The following is a 19,061-nucleotide window of genomic DNA, read 5'->3' as shown; positions in this document are numbered from 1 at the left end:
GTTGTGATGTTTCGAAAGGGTTGTTAGGGTGTTTGTTGTTTCTAAAGGGTTGCTTAGGTGTCTGTTGATTCTAAAGAGTTGTTATGATGTTTGTGTTATTTCTAGGGAGTTGCTAGGGTCTCTTGTATCTAAGAGGTTGTTATCATGTCTGTTGTATCTAAGGGGTTGTTAGGATGCCTGCCGTTTCTAAGGGGTTGTTAGGATGTCTGTCGTTTCTAAAGGGGTTGTTAGGATGTCTGTCGTTTCTAAGGGGTTGTTTTGTTAGGATGCCTGTCGTTTCTAAGGGGTTGTTAGGATGTCTGTCGCTTCTAAGGGGTTGTTAAGATGTCTGTCGTTTCTAAGGGGTTGTTTTGTTAGGATGTCTGTCGTTTCTAAGGGGTTGTTAGGATGTCTGTCGTTTCTAAGGGGTTGTTAGGATGTGTCTGTCGTTTCTAAGGGGTTGTTAGGATGTCTGTCGTTTCTAAGGGGTTGTTAGGATGTCTGTCGTTTCTAAGGGGTTGTTAGGATGTCTGTCGTTTCTAAGGGGTTGTTTTGTTATATTGTCTGTCGTTTCTAAGGGGTTGTTAGGATGTCTGTCATTTCTAAGGGGTTGTTAGGATGTCTGTCGTTTCTAAGGGGTTGTTAGGATGTCTGTCGTTTCTAAGGGGTTGTTTTGTTATATTGTCTGTCGTTTCTAAGGGGTGGTTAGGATATCTGTCGTTTCTAAGGGGTGGTTAGGATGTCTGTCGTTTCTAAAGGGTAATTAGGATGTCTGTCGTTTCTAAGGGGTTGTTAGGATGTCTGTCGTTTCTAAGGGGTTGTTAGGGTGGTTAGGATGTCTGTCGTTTCTAAGGGGTAATTAGGATGTCTGTCGTTTCTAACGGGTTGTTAGGATGTCTGTCGTTTCTAAAGGGTTGTTAGGATGTCTGTCGTTTCTAAGGGGTTGTTAGGATGTCTGTCGTTTCTAAGGGGTTGTTTTGTTATATCTTCTGTCGTTTCTAAGGGGTGGTTAGGATGTCTGTCGTTTCTAAAGGGTTGTTAGGATGTCTGTCGTTTCTAAAGGGTAATTAGGATGTCTGTCGTTTCTAAGGGGTTGTTAGGATGTCTGTCGTTTCTAAGGGGTTGTTAGGATGTCTGTCGTTTCTAAGGGGTTGTTAGGATGTCTGTCGTTTCTAAGGGGTTGTTTTGTTAGGTTGTCTGTCGTTTCCAAGGGGTTGTTAGGGTGGTTAGGATGTCTGTCGTTTCTAAGGGGTGGTTAGGATGTCTGTCGTTTCTAAGGGGTTGTTAGGATGTCTGTCGTTTCTAAGGGGTTGTTAGGATGTCTGTCGTTTCTAAGGGGTTGTTAGGATGTCTGTCGTTTCTAAGGGGTTGTTAGGATGTCTGTCGTTTCTAAGGGGTTGTTTTGTTAGGTTGTCTGTCGTTTCCAAGGGGTTGTTAGGGTGGTTAGGATGTCTGTCGTTTCTAAGGGGTAATTAGGATGTCTGTCGTTTCTAACGGGTTGTTAGGATGTCTGTCGTTTCTAAAGGGTTGTTAGGATGTCTGTCGTTTCTAAGGGGTTGTTAGGATGTCTGTCGTTTCTAAGGGGTTGTTTTGTTATATTTTCTGTCGTTTCTAAGGGGTGGTTAGGATGTCTGTCGTTTCTAAAGGGTTGTTAGGATGTCTGTCGTTTCTAAAGGGTAATTAGGATGTCTGTCGTTTCTAAGGGGTTGTTAGGATGTCTGTCGTTTCTAAAGGGTTGTTAGGATGTCTGTCGTTTCTAAGGGGTTGTTAGGATGTCTGTCGTTTCTAAGGGGTTGTTTTGTTATATTTTCTGTCGTTTCTAAGGGGTGGTTAGGATGTCTGTCGTTTCTAAAGGGTTGTTAGGATGTCTGTCGTTTCTAAAGGGTTGTTAGGATGTCTGTCGTTTCTAAGGGGTTGTTAGGATGTCTGTCGTTTCTAAGGGGTTGTTAGGATGTCTGTCGTTTCTAAGGGGTTGTTTTGTTAGGTTGTCTGTCGTTTCCAAGGGGTTGTTAGGGTGGTTAGGATGTCTGTCGTTTCTAAGGGGTGGTTAGGATGTCTGTCGTTTCTAAGGGGTTGTTAGGATGTCTGTCGTTTCTAAGGGGTTGTTAGGATGTCTGTCGTTTCTAAGGGGTTGTTAGGATGTCTGTCGTTTCTAAGGGGTTGTTAGGATGTCTGTCGTTTCTAAGGGGTTGTTAGGATGTCTGTCATTTCTAAGGGGTTGTTAGCGTGTCTGTGTTGCTTCTAGGGTGTTGTTAGGGTTCCGGTGTTTCAAAAATGTTGCTAGGGTGTCTGTTGCTTCTAAGAGGTTGTTAGGGTGTCTGTGTTGTTTCTAGTGGTTGTTTTCTGGTACTGTACTCTAGATGCAGGGTGTCAGCATTTGCTTTGACGTTTTTTGTTTTGTCTTGAGGTGCCCAAAAGTTATTTTCTCATGGGAATGATTAAAATCCTTGGCAGTACAATATACAGTAAGAACTATGATTACCGTGGTAATTTTTTGTAAAGGGTATGTCTGAGTGTTTTTGCAATACAGCTGTTTCAGAGTCAGCCTATTTATAAACAAATAAATCAGTAAGTGGTAGCAAGCAATCTATCATACACGTATGTACGCATCATCTGACATAACGCGCTCATTACAGTAAATTTGGCCTGCTGCTGTCCTGCCGTGTCAGCTTTCACATGCGTGATAATGAGGATTGGCATTTTCTTATGCTAGCAGATCTAAACTCAGACCCTGTGAGCGCAGGCCTCCTTCTGTTAGCAACTTTTGTGCTGACCAATCAAGAGTCCAGAAAAGGACAAAAAAATATGGGCCATTTTTGTTCATTGGTGACATTTTCTCAGCAGCGTCTAGTCAGGAGAGCACACTAACCGTACAGAAAAACAATAGACTTTTGTTGAAGCATCCTGATGTGGAAAAGGCTCCAGTAATCCTAGGAATCCTACGAAAAAGGTCTTAAACTGCTCGGATTTGACAGAATATAAACTTTGCAGTCAGAGATTTCAGTCTTTTTAACATATTATTCCAAAGTTTGATGATCTGAGCTGATTAACATTTAGAAAACAGCTCCTACTGTATGCAACTATTGATATATGCTTTTGTTTTAAGACTAATAGCAAATAAAAGCGTAATGCTTTATAAATAAGAGTTTACCTCCTATTTTAATACATAAAATCATAAAGTCAAATGAAGGTCTGTCAGAAGCATTGCAAAGTGAATAAAAATGGAATGTAACCGTACGTTCACACCGAAAGCGGCGGGAGCGTCCAAGGTCGCTCTGGCCGCCCTGGCGACAACGATGTCTGCCTTCAGCTCCGGCGGCGAGAGCGTCAAAACTCGCTACATTGATCTCATATTTAAAGGAGCCGTTGCAGCATATCAGTTACATTCCTGCATGAAACATGTTTCTAGCGTGAAAATGTTGCGCACTTCTTATCAAATTAATTTAACAATGGAAGATCAAGTTGCGTGTGGTGTGGCTTTGCTCTATTTATCCAATATGTGTCCATATGTCTGAAATATCCTGAAGCAGCAGTACTATTTTGTACTGTCACATCGCGTGAGATTCCCGCTTTTTTAAGATAAATATATAACATTAATGAACATCAGTAACTCGCCAGTAACTTATTTAATGTATGTTCCTGTAGGAAAAAATTGTAAATAATTGGAAATCCGGCGACCGCAATAATCAAACCCTTGGGAACAACTTTGGTCGGAACCAAAGTTCACAGGTCTGTGTTCTCTGAACTGCTATCAAGCGATGGACGTCTTCATTCTGATTGCTTGCCGCCGAACCGCGTCATAGCTCATTACCATAAAGTTGACTTCATTTCAACTCTCCTCGACGCCTACGCCGGCGAAGACGCGCCGCGCTGCTCCTCGCCGCCGGCTCTCATTGAAAATGAATGACTTCCGGCTACTTTGACGCTCTCGCCGCTTTCGGTGTGAACGTACGGTAATACTATATACACTCACCGGCCACTTTATTAGGTACACCTGTCCAGTGCTCGTTAATGCCAACTTCTAATCAGACAATCCCATTGCATCAAAATCCAGTGAGAGGCAGTTCTGTAGGCGCAAATGCCTTATTGAAGCAGTGTTTTTTCTACTTCTAGTTGCTTTGGGGATTCTGTTCTTTTTAAGGGGTAACTATGGTGTCTGTGTTGTTTCTAAGGTGTTGCTAGGACAACATTGTTTTGTTTCTAAGGCGTCGATAAGGGAACTCTTGTTTCTAAGAGGTTGCTAAGAGGACTGTATTGTTTTTAAGGAGTTGCTAGGGGGATTGTGCTGTTTATGGGAGGTTGCTATGGGGAATGTTGTTTCTAGAAGGTTGCAAAGGGGGCTGAGTTGTTTCTAGGGGGTTGTTAGTGGCGGTGTTTTTTTTGGGGGTTGCAAGGGGGATTCTGTTTTTTATTAGGCGTGACTGTTGTTTCTAAGTGGTTGCTAAGTTGATATTTTCTTGTTTCTAGACTGTGGTGTTTCTAGGGGTTTGCTAAGGTGTCTGTAATTTTAGGTAAGAGACTGTGCATTGTTTTTTAGGATAAAAAGCTCTAGTAATATTACAATTCCTCAGAAAACTGTGGTCATAATTAACCAAATATAAACTTGTAGGTAAAATATCAGAGATTTCGTTGGTTTCAACATGTTCTTCCAACTCTTGATGATCTAAGCTGCTCCATGTTCATTTTATAGCTCTTAATGCAGATTTTTTTGTGACAGTATTCATTTAAGAGACTAGAATTACATACGTAGATGAACACATGTTGTGTTTACCTACAATTTTAAAACATAAATCATAAAATCAAACACGGAAGACAATAAATAAAATGTTAAATTTATATCAGCATCCACATCAAAGAAAATAACATTTAATTAATTATTTATTTATTATGCACAGTGCAGTTTTATCATCTGACATATTAAAGCTTATTCATTTAACTTTCACTTTATTCTTCATCAGATGCCTTAATTTTAATGTTATCAAACAACAATTTTTATTTGGAGAGACTTTTATATTGAAATACATTTAAATGTGAATCCTTCCAAAATTGTACAGTACAAATAAAAAATTAGATTTATTATTATTGTTATTATTATTATTATTATTATTATTATATTTTCATTATTATAATAATAATTATTATTATTACATTATTATTATTATTATTATTATTATTATTATCATTATTATTATATTTCCATTATTATAATAATAATAATTATTATTTCTTTATTATTATTATTATTATTGTTGTTGTTACTTTAATATTGTTATTATTGTTATTACTTTATTATTATTATTATTATTATTACTTTAATATTGTTATTATTGTTATTACTTTATTATTATTATTATTATTATTATTATTATTATTATTACTTTAATATTGTTATTATTGTTGTTATTATTATTATTATTATTATTATTATTATTATTATTATATTGATATTACTTTAGTATTGTTATTATTATTTTTTATTGTTGTTATTGCTTTATTATTATTATTATTACTTTATTATTTTATTATTATTATTATTATTATTATTATTATTATTACTTTATTATTAATATTATTGTTATGTTCATTAATTCCCCTATAGCGCATGTCTTTGGACTGTGGAGGAAACCCACGCCAACATAGGGAGAACATGCAAACTCCACACAGAAACGCCAACGGGCCCAGTCGAGACTCGAACTGGTGAATTTCTTGCTGTAAGGCCACGGTGCTAAACACTGAGCCACTCTGCCGCCCCTATTAAATATTTGTAATTATTAAAAAGTGATATTAATAGAATAGATAATAGTTTTTGATGTGCCATGAAATAACCAGGGAAGCTGATTACAATACACCGTAAACTCTCTCTCTCTCTCTCTCTCTCTCTCTCTCTCTCTCTCTCTCTCTCTCCCTCTTTTATTTTTCATCAGCTGAAAAAAACAATGGTGATTCCAAACATATTTTCCTCTGTGTCACAGTCCTAATCATGAACTTTATTATTTTCACAGAATCAGACTCATCATTAAAACTTTATCCCCACAGAGCACTTTCTATCCCAGTTTGCGAGCCGCCCTGCAGGAACACTGCGAACGCTTCAAATGAATTCATCCTTGTATTTGTTTCTACATGAACCTGCCTGCTTCTGTAACCTACATAACACAGAGTCCCGATGATTTTAAAAGCAGCGAGGACATGGTGTTACGTTCTGGTTTTCTGGGCTGGATCTTGTGCTTTCCGGGTGATGTCAGAGTCTGCCTGTGTGATGATGAGGGCTACACCTCAGCTCTGAATAACAACAGCGAGCGGCGTCTCAGGGGACGGTATTAACCGCGAGCAGATGGAGATACTTCTCCTGTCCTCGCACGCACCTCACAGAAACATCCAATGTGGATATTCTGCGCATATGGACATGTCTCGGGGTTAAAGGGTTAGTTCAGCCAAAAATTAAACTTCTGTCATTTAATTACTCACTCTCTTGTCATTGCAGAACCATAAGATATTCAGTCATTTTCACATTACAAATTAAGATTTTTCTGCTCTCTGACCCTCCGTAAACTGTAATAATGCAGAATGAAGGTCATCAAAACCATGATTTCATGGGGCAGTTCACCCAGAAATGAAAATTTACTATTTACTCACATGGGTTTCTTTCTATAAATGCTCACCGGCCATTTTATTAGGTACATCTGTCTAACTGCTCGTTAAGACAAATTTCTAATCAGCCAAACACATGGCAGCAGCTCAATGCATTTAGACATGTAGACATGGTCAAGATGATCTGCTGTATTTCAAAGCAAGCATCAGAATGGGGAAGAAAGGGGATTTAAAAGACTTTGAACGTGGCATTGTTGTTGCTGCCAAACGGGCAAATGGGCTGCTCTGAGTAGTTCAGAATCTCATGATGGGATTTTCATGCAAACCATCTCTAGGGTTAACAGAGAATGCTCTGACAAAGAGGAAATATCCAGTGAGCGGCAGTTCTGTGGGCGCAAATGCCTTGTTGATGAGGCCAGAGGTCAGAGGAGAATGGCCAGACTGGTTCCAGCTGATAGCAACTCAAATAAGCACTCGTTACAACCGAGCTCTGCAGAAGAGCATCTCTGAACACACAACACGTCCAACCTTGAGGCGGATGGGCTACAGCAGCAGAAGAGCACACCGGGTGCCGCTCCTGTCAGCTAAGAACAGGAAACTGAGGCTACAATTCACACAGACTCACCAAAACTGGACAATAGAAGATTGGAGAAACGTTGCTGCTCTGATGAGTCTCCATTTCTGCTGACACATTCGGATGCTCGGCTCACAATTTGGCCTCAACAACATGAAAGCATGGATCATCCTGCCTTGTATCAGCGGTTCAGGCTGGTGGTGGTGGTGTAATGGTGTGGGGGAGATTTTCTTGGCACACTTTGGGTCCATTAGTACCCATTGAGCATCGTGTCAACGCCACAGCCTACCTGAGTATTGTTGCTGCTGTATTAGTGTATGTTGTGCTGTGTTGTGCTGTGTTGTGTTGTGTTGTGTGTCTCTCTCACCCTCCATGGCGTCAGTGATGTAGCTGGTTGCGCTCAGGGCTCGGTCTCGGCCCTCTGGGGGCAGCTGGGGCAGCAGCATACTGCTCAGCTCATTGGAGGAGTTCTGGCCCTGCAACAACACACACACACACACACACACACACTTCAGGACCAAACACACAACTTTTCATAAGACATGCATCACTCCAGTACAGTTTTAGACCAACAAATTCATGAATACAAGAATAAAATAAACCAGCCAGCTATGTATTGAAGCATTGTGTGAGATTGCAAGGACACTTCAGTGCTGTGCTCTTTAAATATATCATTTAAGCAAATAGCTATGTAGTTAATTCTGTTTGTTCGTTGTTGTTGCTTGGGTTGCTATATGGTAGACTGGCTATTGTCACAATTTTAGTTAAGAGCTTAAGTACAATGTTAATATTTAGTTCAAATATAAACATTATAAGTTTCCCAGAGATGGGTTGCGGCTGGAAGGGCATCCCCTGTGTAAAAATGTGCTGGATAAGTTGGCGGTTCATGCCGCTATGACGACCCCGGATAAATAAAAGGACTAAGCCGACAAGAAAAGGTTAAAATTATAAATATATACTTTTTTCTCCAGATAACATCAATTGAAGATTATATATTAGTTACAGAAGACATGATTTTTATAGGGCGATATGCAATAGGTAGTGCTGTCGCCTCAGATGGCTCAGTTGGTGTTTCTGTGTGGAGTTTGCATATTCTGCCTGCGTTCGCGTGGGTTTCCTCCGGGTGCTCCGGCTTCCCCCACAGTCCAAACACATGCGCTAGGGGAGTTGGGTAGGGCGTATTGATGGAGCAGCAGAGACTTTTTTTCAGACTTTGACAGGGACGTTGTCAGTAACTTTTACAGTTAAAATGGACCAGTTTCTTCTTTCTCCAGATGATAAACTGTAAGTGTGATTAAAATTGTTGCCTCATTTTGTGTAGTTTGCAAAATATGTGTTTAATTGTGTGTTATAAGTTGCAATCACGTATCGATTATAGATCAGTGCTTGTACTGTATCTCTCAAGTTATATCTGTATTGGGCTGTTCATGTATCATGTCCAAATCTAAATTAAAACGTGACGCCTGCTTCTTTCTTTACTGATTTAAAGGGCCATGACACCCCCCACTTTCGTTTCAGGTCCACCGCAGATCTTTTTCAAAAGATGCATCATAGTGGGCGTGGAGCTCAGCGAGCAAAGGGCAGGAGTGGGCGTGGTCAGTAGAGCAGGGGAGAAGGAGGGGAGCGACTGTTGTTTTTATATATGATTTTATAGTTTACGAAGTTAAAATGCAAAGAATTTAAATTAATGCCCTGCTACATTTGTAATTTCATATACACACAACCACAATTTATATCAATTTATATCATGGTAAAGATAATGGTGTTCATATAAACACTATAAATGAGGACTTCTCCCTCAATCTCCGGGTCTGAATGCAGACTCAGTGCAGCAGGTCTCTTGCCCTGTCTATTTTAACCATTAGCCCTGCTGGTAATCTGGAGGATTCAGGCGAACACAGCAGCCCGGCGATGTGTGTAAATGTGAACGAACTCCTGATAAAAGACAACGTCCGACATTCTTGTACAGCTCTCCCGACTAAATTGCTTGCAGCAAACACACAGCTTTGCTGTATCGGCCCTAAAAGGATTGCACGGAAAAACATGCAACAAACCCCGTGGATCATGGAAACAACACATACAAACCTTATGAATGGCTAAATGCTGCGTGCCGTGGGTCTGTGGATGCGTCTCACCCAGTCATCAATGTAGGATTTCACAGCTGAGCTTGGCACTGGCAGGCAGGCCTGTTTTGCCTTCGGAAAGCACGTGCTCTCATGAATATTTAAGAAGCCAGCTCTTCTCATAGGATAAGAAAACTCGCTATGAATAATAATGAGAAACCGGCGGGTCATCTTTGCACTTGCAGTTCTGCGCTACGCCGCTGATTTTGATCCCGCCCCAAAAATCATTTTAAACCCGGAAGCTGAAATTAGCTGTCAAAAGCTCAAAATGACACAGTTTTCCCCACAATTAAAGCTGACAGGTGCTAACATTAGCTATGTTTCCATCCAAAAATGCGAATAAACTTTATGCGCAAAACTGGATTATCGCATAAAAGTTGTGCGAATGAAGCAGCGTTTCCATCCAACGAGTCAAAGCGAACAAAATCGTCACTTCCTGATGAACTGGCGCTAAATATCAACAGTAAAAACTGCATTTGCTGCAGTAGGAGAAGCTGCATCAATCTTTTCTAAATGAATGCGCCTCAGAAGACAATCCTGACCTGCAGTGAGCGCGCAGTGGCGTCAGACGCAGAGCACGGGCGCTCTTGATTCTGGAGGTCGTTAGTAATATAATAACATTAATACAAAATGGTGAGGCGTTTTATAATGACCAAAACAACATTTCAGATGTTTTATAATGTGCTCAGCCTGACGTTTTATCCATTCACACACATTTTAAGCATCACATGATCTCTTTTAACAAAATCACATGACCTTTAATGTGCATGCTCGAGTTTGTGCGGTAAAAGTGTTTCCATCGCAGTTTATGCGCATCTTTTGTCTTATCGAATAAAAAGTGTATCCTAACCAGTTTGGCGCATTAGCAAAAAAATAAATTTTATGCGCATTTTCAAAATTTATGCACATCATGGCGTTTCCATCAACTGGTTTTTTATAGGTGGATGGAAACATAGCTATTGTCTTAACTGATGCTCAACACACACACATCTGTTAACATCTCAAATAAAAGTACTCGAGGGTTTCGTGAACCTTTAAATGCATTTCTGAGCTTGTGATCCTCTGCTGTTTGCCTTTATGGCCACCATCAGCTGCTCCTACACACTTGCGGTCAATGTTCAAAATAGTTCAGGTTTTGTCACTGTGTGGATTAATACTGAATGTGTGTCGCTGTTATTACCTGGGGTTAGTGTTAAAAGTCGCGTATATCTGATGTTTAACGGCATTGCTTTATTGCATTCCTGCATTGGGCTCTCACATACTTTCTGCTACTTCATACTGTAGCCGTGTAGGGCATTTCTGTCTGTCTCATGCTGAATGCAGTCGACCAATCACAATAGACTGAGTGATTGGTCCAATCAGCGCAGATCAGCATCACGTTAAGAAGGGGTTTGGGAACAAATGAATCGCTGAATGAATATATGCGAGTCATTGGGATATTTAGGTAAAAATAAATGCATATTTTGAGACGATGCCAGCCTGATCTCACGAGGAAAAAGTTTTTTTACGTTTTACGAGTTCAGTCGTATGAAAATGTACGATTTAAAAAAGGAGGCGTGGCACCTAACCCCACCCCTAACCCTAACCATCATTGGGTGATGAGAAAATTGTACTAAATTGTACAAAATTAGATCACACCAATTCATACGAATTAGCCACTAAATCAAAAAAATAAGAATTGCGTGAGATTGTGTTGGACAACGCATGTTGTTGGAGACCCCAAAACCAAAATATGACCTTTTTTAAAGCAAAATAGGGGCTCTTTAAATGGACAATAACAATTCACATTATATGCACAATTAATAATATTAATAATATAGTCATGCATTACATTTTTATATAATTATTAAAATAATCTAAAGTTTTTTTTTATTGTCAATTGTATTTATTTAACTGACAATAAAGCTGACTTTGATATAATATATTGACTTTGCTAAAAAGCACGCACACACACACGCACACACACACACACACACACACACACACACACACACACACACACACTCACACTCCTGATGGCATTTAAAAATCGATTCTCTTCCAAACAGAAGCCTAATAAAAGCATCTGTTAACCCGAGCAGCAGACGTCTTCAGTGCTGATGGCTGTTTGGGGAAATGCCTTGATTTTTCTCATCTGCTTTGTTAAGCGTTTGCCTCTTTTAATTGTTTTAATGTGAGGCCTTTGAGTCAATGATATGATGTGTGTGTGTATTTGTGTGTGTCTGTGTGTGTAACAATGACCCTCTGATTATATAATGTGTTTTTGATCGCAGGTAATCAGAGGAATGACGCAAGAGAAACTGACGGCGGCCCACCATAAACACCCACTCATGCTGAGGGAAACACCACTGTATGTGTGTGTGTGTGTATGTGCATGTGTGTGTGTGCATTTCTCTCTCTCTCTTTCTTTTTTCTGTGTGTGTGTGTGTCTGTCTCTGCAACTCTTATTCAACATCTGTTGCTGTGTTACCATGACTACATCGCCAAGACAACAGGGTCTCCATCACACAGTTTTCTGAGTAATTCAGAAGCTCCAGCATGACGCAGAACTTCCGCTTCATCGAAATGCCTCAAAACCATGAATGTACTGCGTTTCACCTCACAAAGGGAAGAAAAAACACACTCTCAATGCCCAAAAAAACTTTCTACACAAAGCACCGAGATCCAGTAGAGAACAGAGTCATTTTGCAGGTCAAATAATTGTAGTTTTGGATTGGAGAGAAGAATTTACATGACAACATATAGTGAACGTATAGAATATTTTATATTATATTATATTATATTATATTATATTATATTATATTATATTATATTATATTATATTATATTATATTATATTATATTATATTATAATAAATTATAATATATTATATTATATTATACTATGTTATACTATGTTATATTATTTTATTTTATATTATATTATATTGTAATAAATTAAATTATATTATATTTCATTATAATATACTATGTTATATTATATTATATTATATTACATTATATTATATTATATTATACTATATTATATTATAGTATATTATATTATATTAAATTATAATATATTATATTATACTATGTTATACTATGTTATATTATTTTATTTTATATTATATTATATTGTAATAAATTAAATTATATTATATTTCATTATAATATACTATGTTATATTATATTATATTATATTACATTATATTATATTATATTATACTATATTATATTATAGTATATTATATTATATTAAATTATAATATATTATATTATACTATGTTATACTATGTTATATTATTTTATTTTATATTATATTATATTGTAATAAATTAAATTATATTATATTTCATTATAATATACTATGTTATATTATATTATATTATATTACATTATATTATATTATATTATACTATATTATATTATAGTATATTATATTATATTAAATTATAATATATTATATTATACTATGTTATACTATGTTATATTATTTTATTTTATATTATATTATATTGTAATAAATTAAATTATATTATATTTCATTATAATATACTATATCATATTATATTATATTATATTATATTACATTATATTTTATTATATTATATTAAATTATATTATATTATATTATATTATAATAAATTGTATTATATTATATTATATTATATTATATTATATTATATTATATTAATATTATATTGTATTATATTATATTGTATTATATTATATTATATTATATTATATTATATTGTGTTATGTTATATTATATCATATTATACTAAATTCTATATTTATTATATGTAATATTACATTATTACAGAATGCCTTATTAACACTCAAGTTCATGCTTGCTAACATTAGTTACTGCACTGTGAGTTAACATGAAATAACAATGAATACTAACTTTATATCTATTAACAAAGATAAATAAGTGCTGTAATAAATGTATTGTGTATTGTTTGTTTATTTTAGTACATACATTAATTCGCTTTAATGTAACCTCATTGTAAAGTGTGAACTTTTATGTTCTTTATTTTGGCACAATGCTAAGTTTATAATCACTAGAGCATAACAACAATGCTCTACATTGTACATCAAAACATTATATGCACACTATATATTATTTTATATTATTTTAATAATAATAATTAATATTATTATTATTTTTATTATTATTATTATTATTATTATTAAAATAATATTTAAAATTGAAATTTAAAAAATGTTAATTATAATAATAATTTTAACAACAACAATAATAATAATAATAATAATAATAATAATAATAATAATAATAATTATTATTATTATTATTATTATTATTATTAATAATATTCCTATTATTAATGAAATAATAGTTATAATATAATATAATAATAATAATATTTAAAATAATAATATTTAAAATAATTATTAAAATTGAAATTAAAATTAAACTAATAATTTTATATAATTATTTCAAATATTCCTTGATATAAATAACCATTTCTCATTAATTCTATGTTTTGACGCACACTGATAACAATAAAAGTGTGAAGTGTGCGTCTGAAGTGCTTCATGTTCAGATCAGCGGCGTCGAGTGCACTGATAACACGGCATTCTGGGAAGAGTAATTGTGTTTCCAGCGAAAAATCAAGAGCAACGTCTCTCTGCAATCACACTCCCAGACTCGCCACTGTACCACTGACTCATGCTTTCATTATATTTCACATTTCAACACGCCTGTACTGTGCATCTGCAGCTAAAGTACAGAGAGAGAGAGAAATAAAGAGCGAAATGTATATATAATAGCATACTACACACGCTTGCTCAGAGTGTGTTCAGGATGATGCATTGTAAAATCTAAATGAAAAAGGAGTATAAATATATGTAAATTTAAAGTGTTTAATTTGCATATAGAAATATATTTATATTTTATCATGTAATTAAGAGATATTTATGTATTTACCCAGGCCATGTTTGTTCAGGATATGTTGTATATTGTTCATAATATATATAATATTTAATACAATATGAATGTGTATGTGTTTATACATACACACATATAAATTATATTATAATTTGCATATAATTTGCATAAATAAATATATCCCTTTTTAATTTATATATATATATATATATATATATATATATATATATATATATGTATATATATATATATATATATATATATACATTTTTAATAAAGATTTTGCATTATAAACTAATTTTATTACAGGTATGCAATCTTAAAAATTTGTATCTTTATTTAAAACGCTATATATAGTTTCTTATGTTTATCATTTCCTTCTGCAGTGAAACATGAGGTCCTTCATGATGAACTCCATTGCAATCTCCTTAATAACTTCAGTACTGTAAAATCATTAGATTAGCGCTACTTTGGGCTCATTAGCTCACAAAAGCAAAACGTCTAGACAACAAAAATCCATCATTAGAGCAGAGCTATTAAATTACAATAAATAAGTCTCTGTATTAGAATGATAGCAGGTGACGTTTGAGCAGCGCAGGAGGGTCTTATATAACACTCATCATTACACAGCAGGTCTTCAGTCTGCCGCTAAAAGAAAGAAGTGGTCAGAAGGCAAGAGCATAATGCATATTATCAAAGAGACAGATGTTATATGAATATATGAGAGACATGAGCACTTATATACATGGAGACGAGGCGTTTCTGAGAGCTTTTAACCCTCAGTTTAACCTGCTGGACCACGGCTAACCCTCAGTCAGACTGCTGACACGCACTGTCTGACCACAACAGACCAAAGCATCATTAATGTACACATCTCCTCTGCCTATTATAAGCATAATGATACTTTGTAAACAAAAAAACAATATATATGTAGGAGAGTATATATATATATATATATATATATATATATATATATATATATATATATATATATATATATATATATATATATATATAAACATTATCTTTTTAGTTTTGATAGTTTTATTACATTTAATTATCTCAATTTAATTGGTTTTAAAATGTTTAAATAATCATGCTCCAATCCTGTTTTCTGATTTAATCAGTCGGCATCAAACCTCTCACAGAGTCAAACCGGCAACTGCTAAAGGTGACTGTCTAGTGCCAAAGTGTAAGACCTCCTTTGGTCAATCTGTTTTCTCTGTAAAGGGAGCCAAACAGTGGAATGGTTTACAGTACGTGTTAGCCTAAAATCAGAAAGTAACAAATATTTTTAGTAGTGCTCTTAAAAAGTGGTTAAAAACTTAACAGCAGTGTTTGCAAAAGTAGTCTACTGTAGTTTGTTGGATCATGTCGCCTTTGCTTTTGCCTTTAGTAATTTTTATTTAAAGAATTATAATGTTGTGTATATGTATTTATTATATTTCCATTTTGACTATTTTTTCAAGCCTCCTGTGGACAGGTGTTGAGAATTAGCAAGTTAGCTAAAACACTTAAACAAATGCATTTGGTTGTCCAGTGTAATTGTGACGTCCATGTCAGATAAATAAATAAATAAATAAATATGTACACACACACACACACACACACACACACACACACACACACACACACACACACACACACACACACACACACACACACACACACACACACATTTATTATTATTATTATTATTATTATTATTATTATTATTATTAATAATAATAATATGAATATTATTAGCAAAAATGTATATGTATGCATGATGTGAATTATTATTATTATTATTGTTATTATTATTATTATTATTAAATATAACTATTTTATTATATATATATATATATATATATATATATATATATATATATATATATATATGTATATATATATATATATATATATATATATATATATATATATATATATATATATATATATATATATATATGTATATATATATATATATATATATATATATATATATATATATATATATATATATATATATATATATATATATTTATAAAATGTTATTATAATATTAATTGCAATAGAAATAGAAATAGAAATTACTAAATATTTAATAAAATGTAATAAAACACACATGTATTATTATTTTTTTATTAATAACTAGCAAAAAATAAATATGTATGCATGATGTGAATTTATTATTATTATTATTATTATTATTATTATTATTATTATTATTATTATTATCATTATTAATATTAATATCATTAGCAAAAAATGTATATGTATGCATGATGTGAATTAATTATTATTATTATTATTATTATTATTATCAAATATAACTATTTTATTTTATATATATATATATATATATATATATATATATATATATATATATATATATATATATATATATATATAATGTTATTATAATATTAATTGCAATAAAAATATAAATATAAATTACTAAATATTTAATAAAATGTAATAAAACACACATTTATTATTATTATTATTATTATTATTATTAGTAACTAGCAAAAAATAAATATGTATGCATGATGTGAATTTATTATTATTATTATTATTATTATACATTATTATACATTATTATATATATTATTATATATTATTATATAAACAATATTATAATATATATAATGTAATTATAATATTAATAGCAATAAAAAATATATATATAAATAGAAATTACTAAATATGTAATAAAATTAATATTACTACTCATTACTACACATTTTTCAATTTGGCAAAATTCCAGGCATTACTTGCAATTTCTCTGTTAATAATTGTAAAATGAACTACTTTGAGTATCGTACAGCAGCGCTTGATTATCTCCATCTGTCTTGTTGCTGTTCATCTTGGTTCCCCCTGCCCTGCACATTTTGTATGTCTCTTTTATTTGATAAATAATAATAAGTTAATGGATCTCTCTGTTAATGAGTTGATCTAAATCAGATGTGTTAATTAAGGCATGCAAGATGTGCAGGGCAGGGGGAACCACTGATCTACAGGTTACTGCAGTAAGTGTGTATGACTCACGCTCTCCTCCTTGAGCTTCTCCATGGTGCAGGCGGGCAGTGGGGTCAGCGGGGTCATGGGGGTCAGCGGCCCCTGGCTGGAGATGCCGTTCTGCTCCACGGCTACCATGAGTTTGCCATTGATGTTAAAGCTGGGGAAGAAGAACTGTGAGCTGTGGCTGCAGGAGCTCTGAGCACTGGTGCGTCTGCGGCTCCAGGGCAGCGCCAGAGCGCCACCTCGACTGTCCGAGTCTCCGTGATTGCTGAACTCATCATCGGCAAAGTCCAGCTCCGAATCCTTGTTGACCGGCCGGAAGTTGAAGATGCTGACCGCGCTCTCCCTTCGGGCCCGCAGAGACAGGGTGCGCACCAGCAGAGAGTGTGTTTGCTGGAGAAACACAGCAGACATGGAAGTCAGTAAAGGAGAATTTTTGTTAAAAAAAATGTGTGTCATGATGAGATACTTCTTCATGAACCGCCACCTTATCATAGTGGATGGGTTTTGACTGGCTAAGTGATTCTAAGAGCTATGTTGTCAGGAACTAAATGCCCCTGGTAGTGTCTCTCAAGGAAAAAAGTTCCTAAATGCATTCTGTGGGGGTGTTCTGGGAGTATGGGATCAGAGGCGTTCTGTTAAGGGCTGTCCAGCTCCTGTATAAACAGAGCAGGAATTTGGTTTGCATTGCCCGCATTAAGTCAGACTTGTTCCTGTTGGATGCAGCCCTTTTTCACCACTTCTGTTAATTATTTTCATGGACTGAATTTCTAGGCACAACTTTTGGCCAGTGGGGGTTTGGTTTGGGAGCAAAGGAGTTCATCTCTGCTATTAGCAGATGATATTGTCCAGCTGGCTTTATCAGACATGGACCTTCAGCATGCACGGGGACAGTTTACTGCAGAGTGTTTTGGAGCAGAGATGGGAATCAGCACTTCCATGTCTGAGGCAATGGTGCTCGGCCAAACAAAATGGACTTTGCTAAACCCAGACAAAACAAAAAACAAACAAGGAATAAAAACAAAACAATTGCATTTGTGTTTAGCAAAAGAAAAAGGAAAAGTCAGTGCATTACAGGAGTTTAGTGCTGGTTGTGAAGGTCTATAAACAACAAATTTCTCATTTGTGTTCATAAATGTACCTTAATGCCCTCTATGGGGTCCAGTTTGGCCGGTTTGTCTTCTCCTGTGCCCTCTGACAGCGGCCGGGAGCTTTTCCTGCGCTCCAGCTTGGCTTTGTCTTGTGTAGAAAAGGGCGACACGTCTGCCGTCAGGATGGACTCTGTTTCTTGTGCTTTCTGAGCCGCCTGACAGACAGCACACAGAAATATGCAGAAATATACTCACAGTGCAGAGAGATTCTCACATGCTCAGCACACAACCTCCTTGCTTTTAAAGAGCTGAACAACAATTAGCAAAAAATATACTGTATTGTGTAAAAAAAATAAGTTTATACAAGTTGTTGTCGTTATTATTATTATTATTATTATTATTATTATTATTTATTTTATTATTATTATTATTATTATTCATTATTATTTATTTTATTATCATTAATTATTATTATTATCATTGTTATTATTAATTATTATTATTATTATTATTATTATTATTTATTTTATTATTATTAATTATTATTATTATTATTATTATTAATAATTATTTTTTATTTTATTATCATTAATTATTATTATTATTATTATTATTATTATTATTATTATTATTATTATTATTACTTTTTCAACCTTTTGTTTTGGTGAAAAAAAAAAATTTGATCTAGTGTATTTACTGTAATGTTCCACTTCCCTAATAATCAGTGCTGACTGTGATATATATTAATAAATCATATTATAAATTGCTATTTATTATTATTATTATTATTATTATTATTATGATTA

The 19,061-nt window shown here is 34.2% G+C and overlaps 1 protein-coding gene across 4 annotated transcripts in view; it reads right to left on the bottom strand.

The window, feature by feature from the left end:
• scn5lab (sodium channel, voltage gated, type V-like, alpha b) overlaps positions 1-19,061 on the bottom strand; it is a 267,011-nt gene that overhangs the window by 124,025 nt on the left and 123,925 nt on the right. For all 4 annotated transcript variants that reach the window (XM_073940500.1, XM_073940498.1, XM_073940499.1 and 1 more), the window contains 3 exon segments: positions 18,306-18,470; positions 17,192-17,557; positions 7,509-7,617 (listed from right to left, as the gene is read on the bottom strand). In XM_073940500.1, coding sequence (XP_073796601.1) covers positions 7,509-7,617; positions 17,192-17,557; positions 18,306-18,470 — 640 coding nt within the window.

This window comes from Danio rerio, chromosome 24, assembly GCF_049306965.1.
Source record: "Danio rerio strain Tuebingen ecotype United States chromosome 24, GRCz12tu, whole genome shotgun sequence".
NCBI classification, from domain to species: Eukaryota; Metazoa; Chordata; class Actinopteri; order Cypriniformes; family Danionidae; genus Danio; species Danio rerio.
Note: the sequence above shows the minus strand (reverse complement) of the source record. Positions and strands in the feature narration are given on the sequence as shown.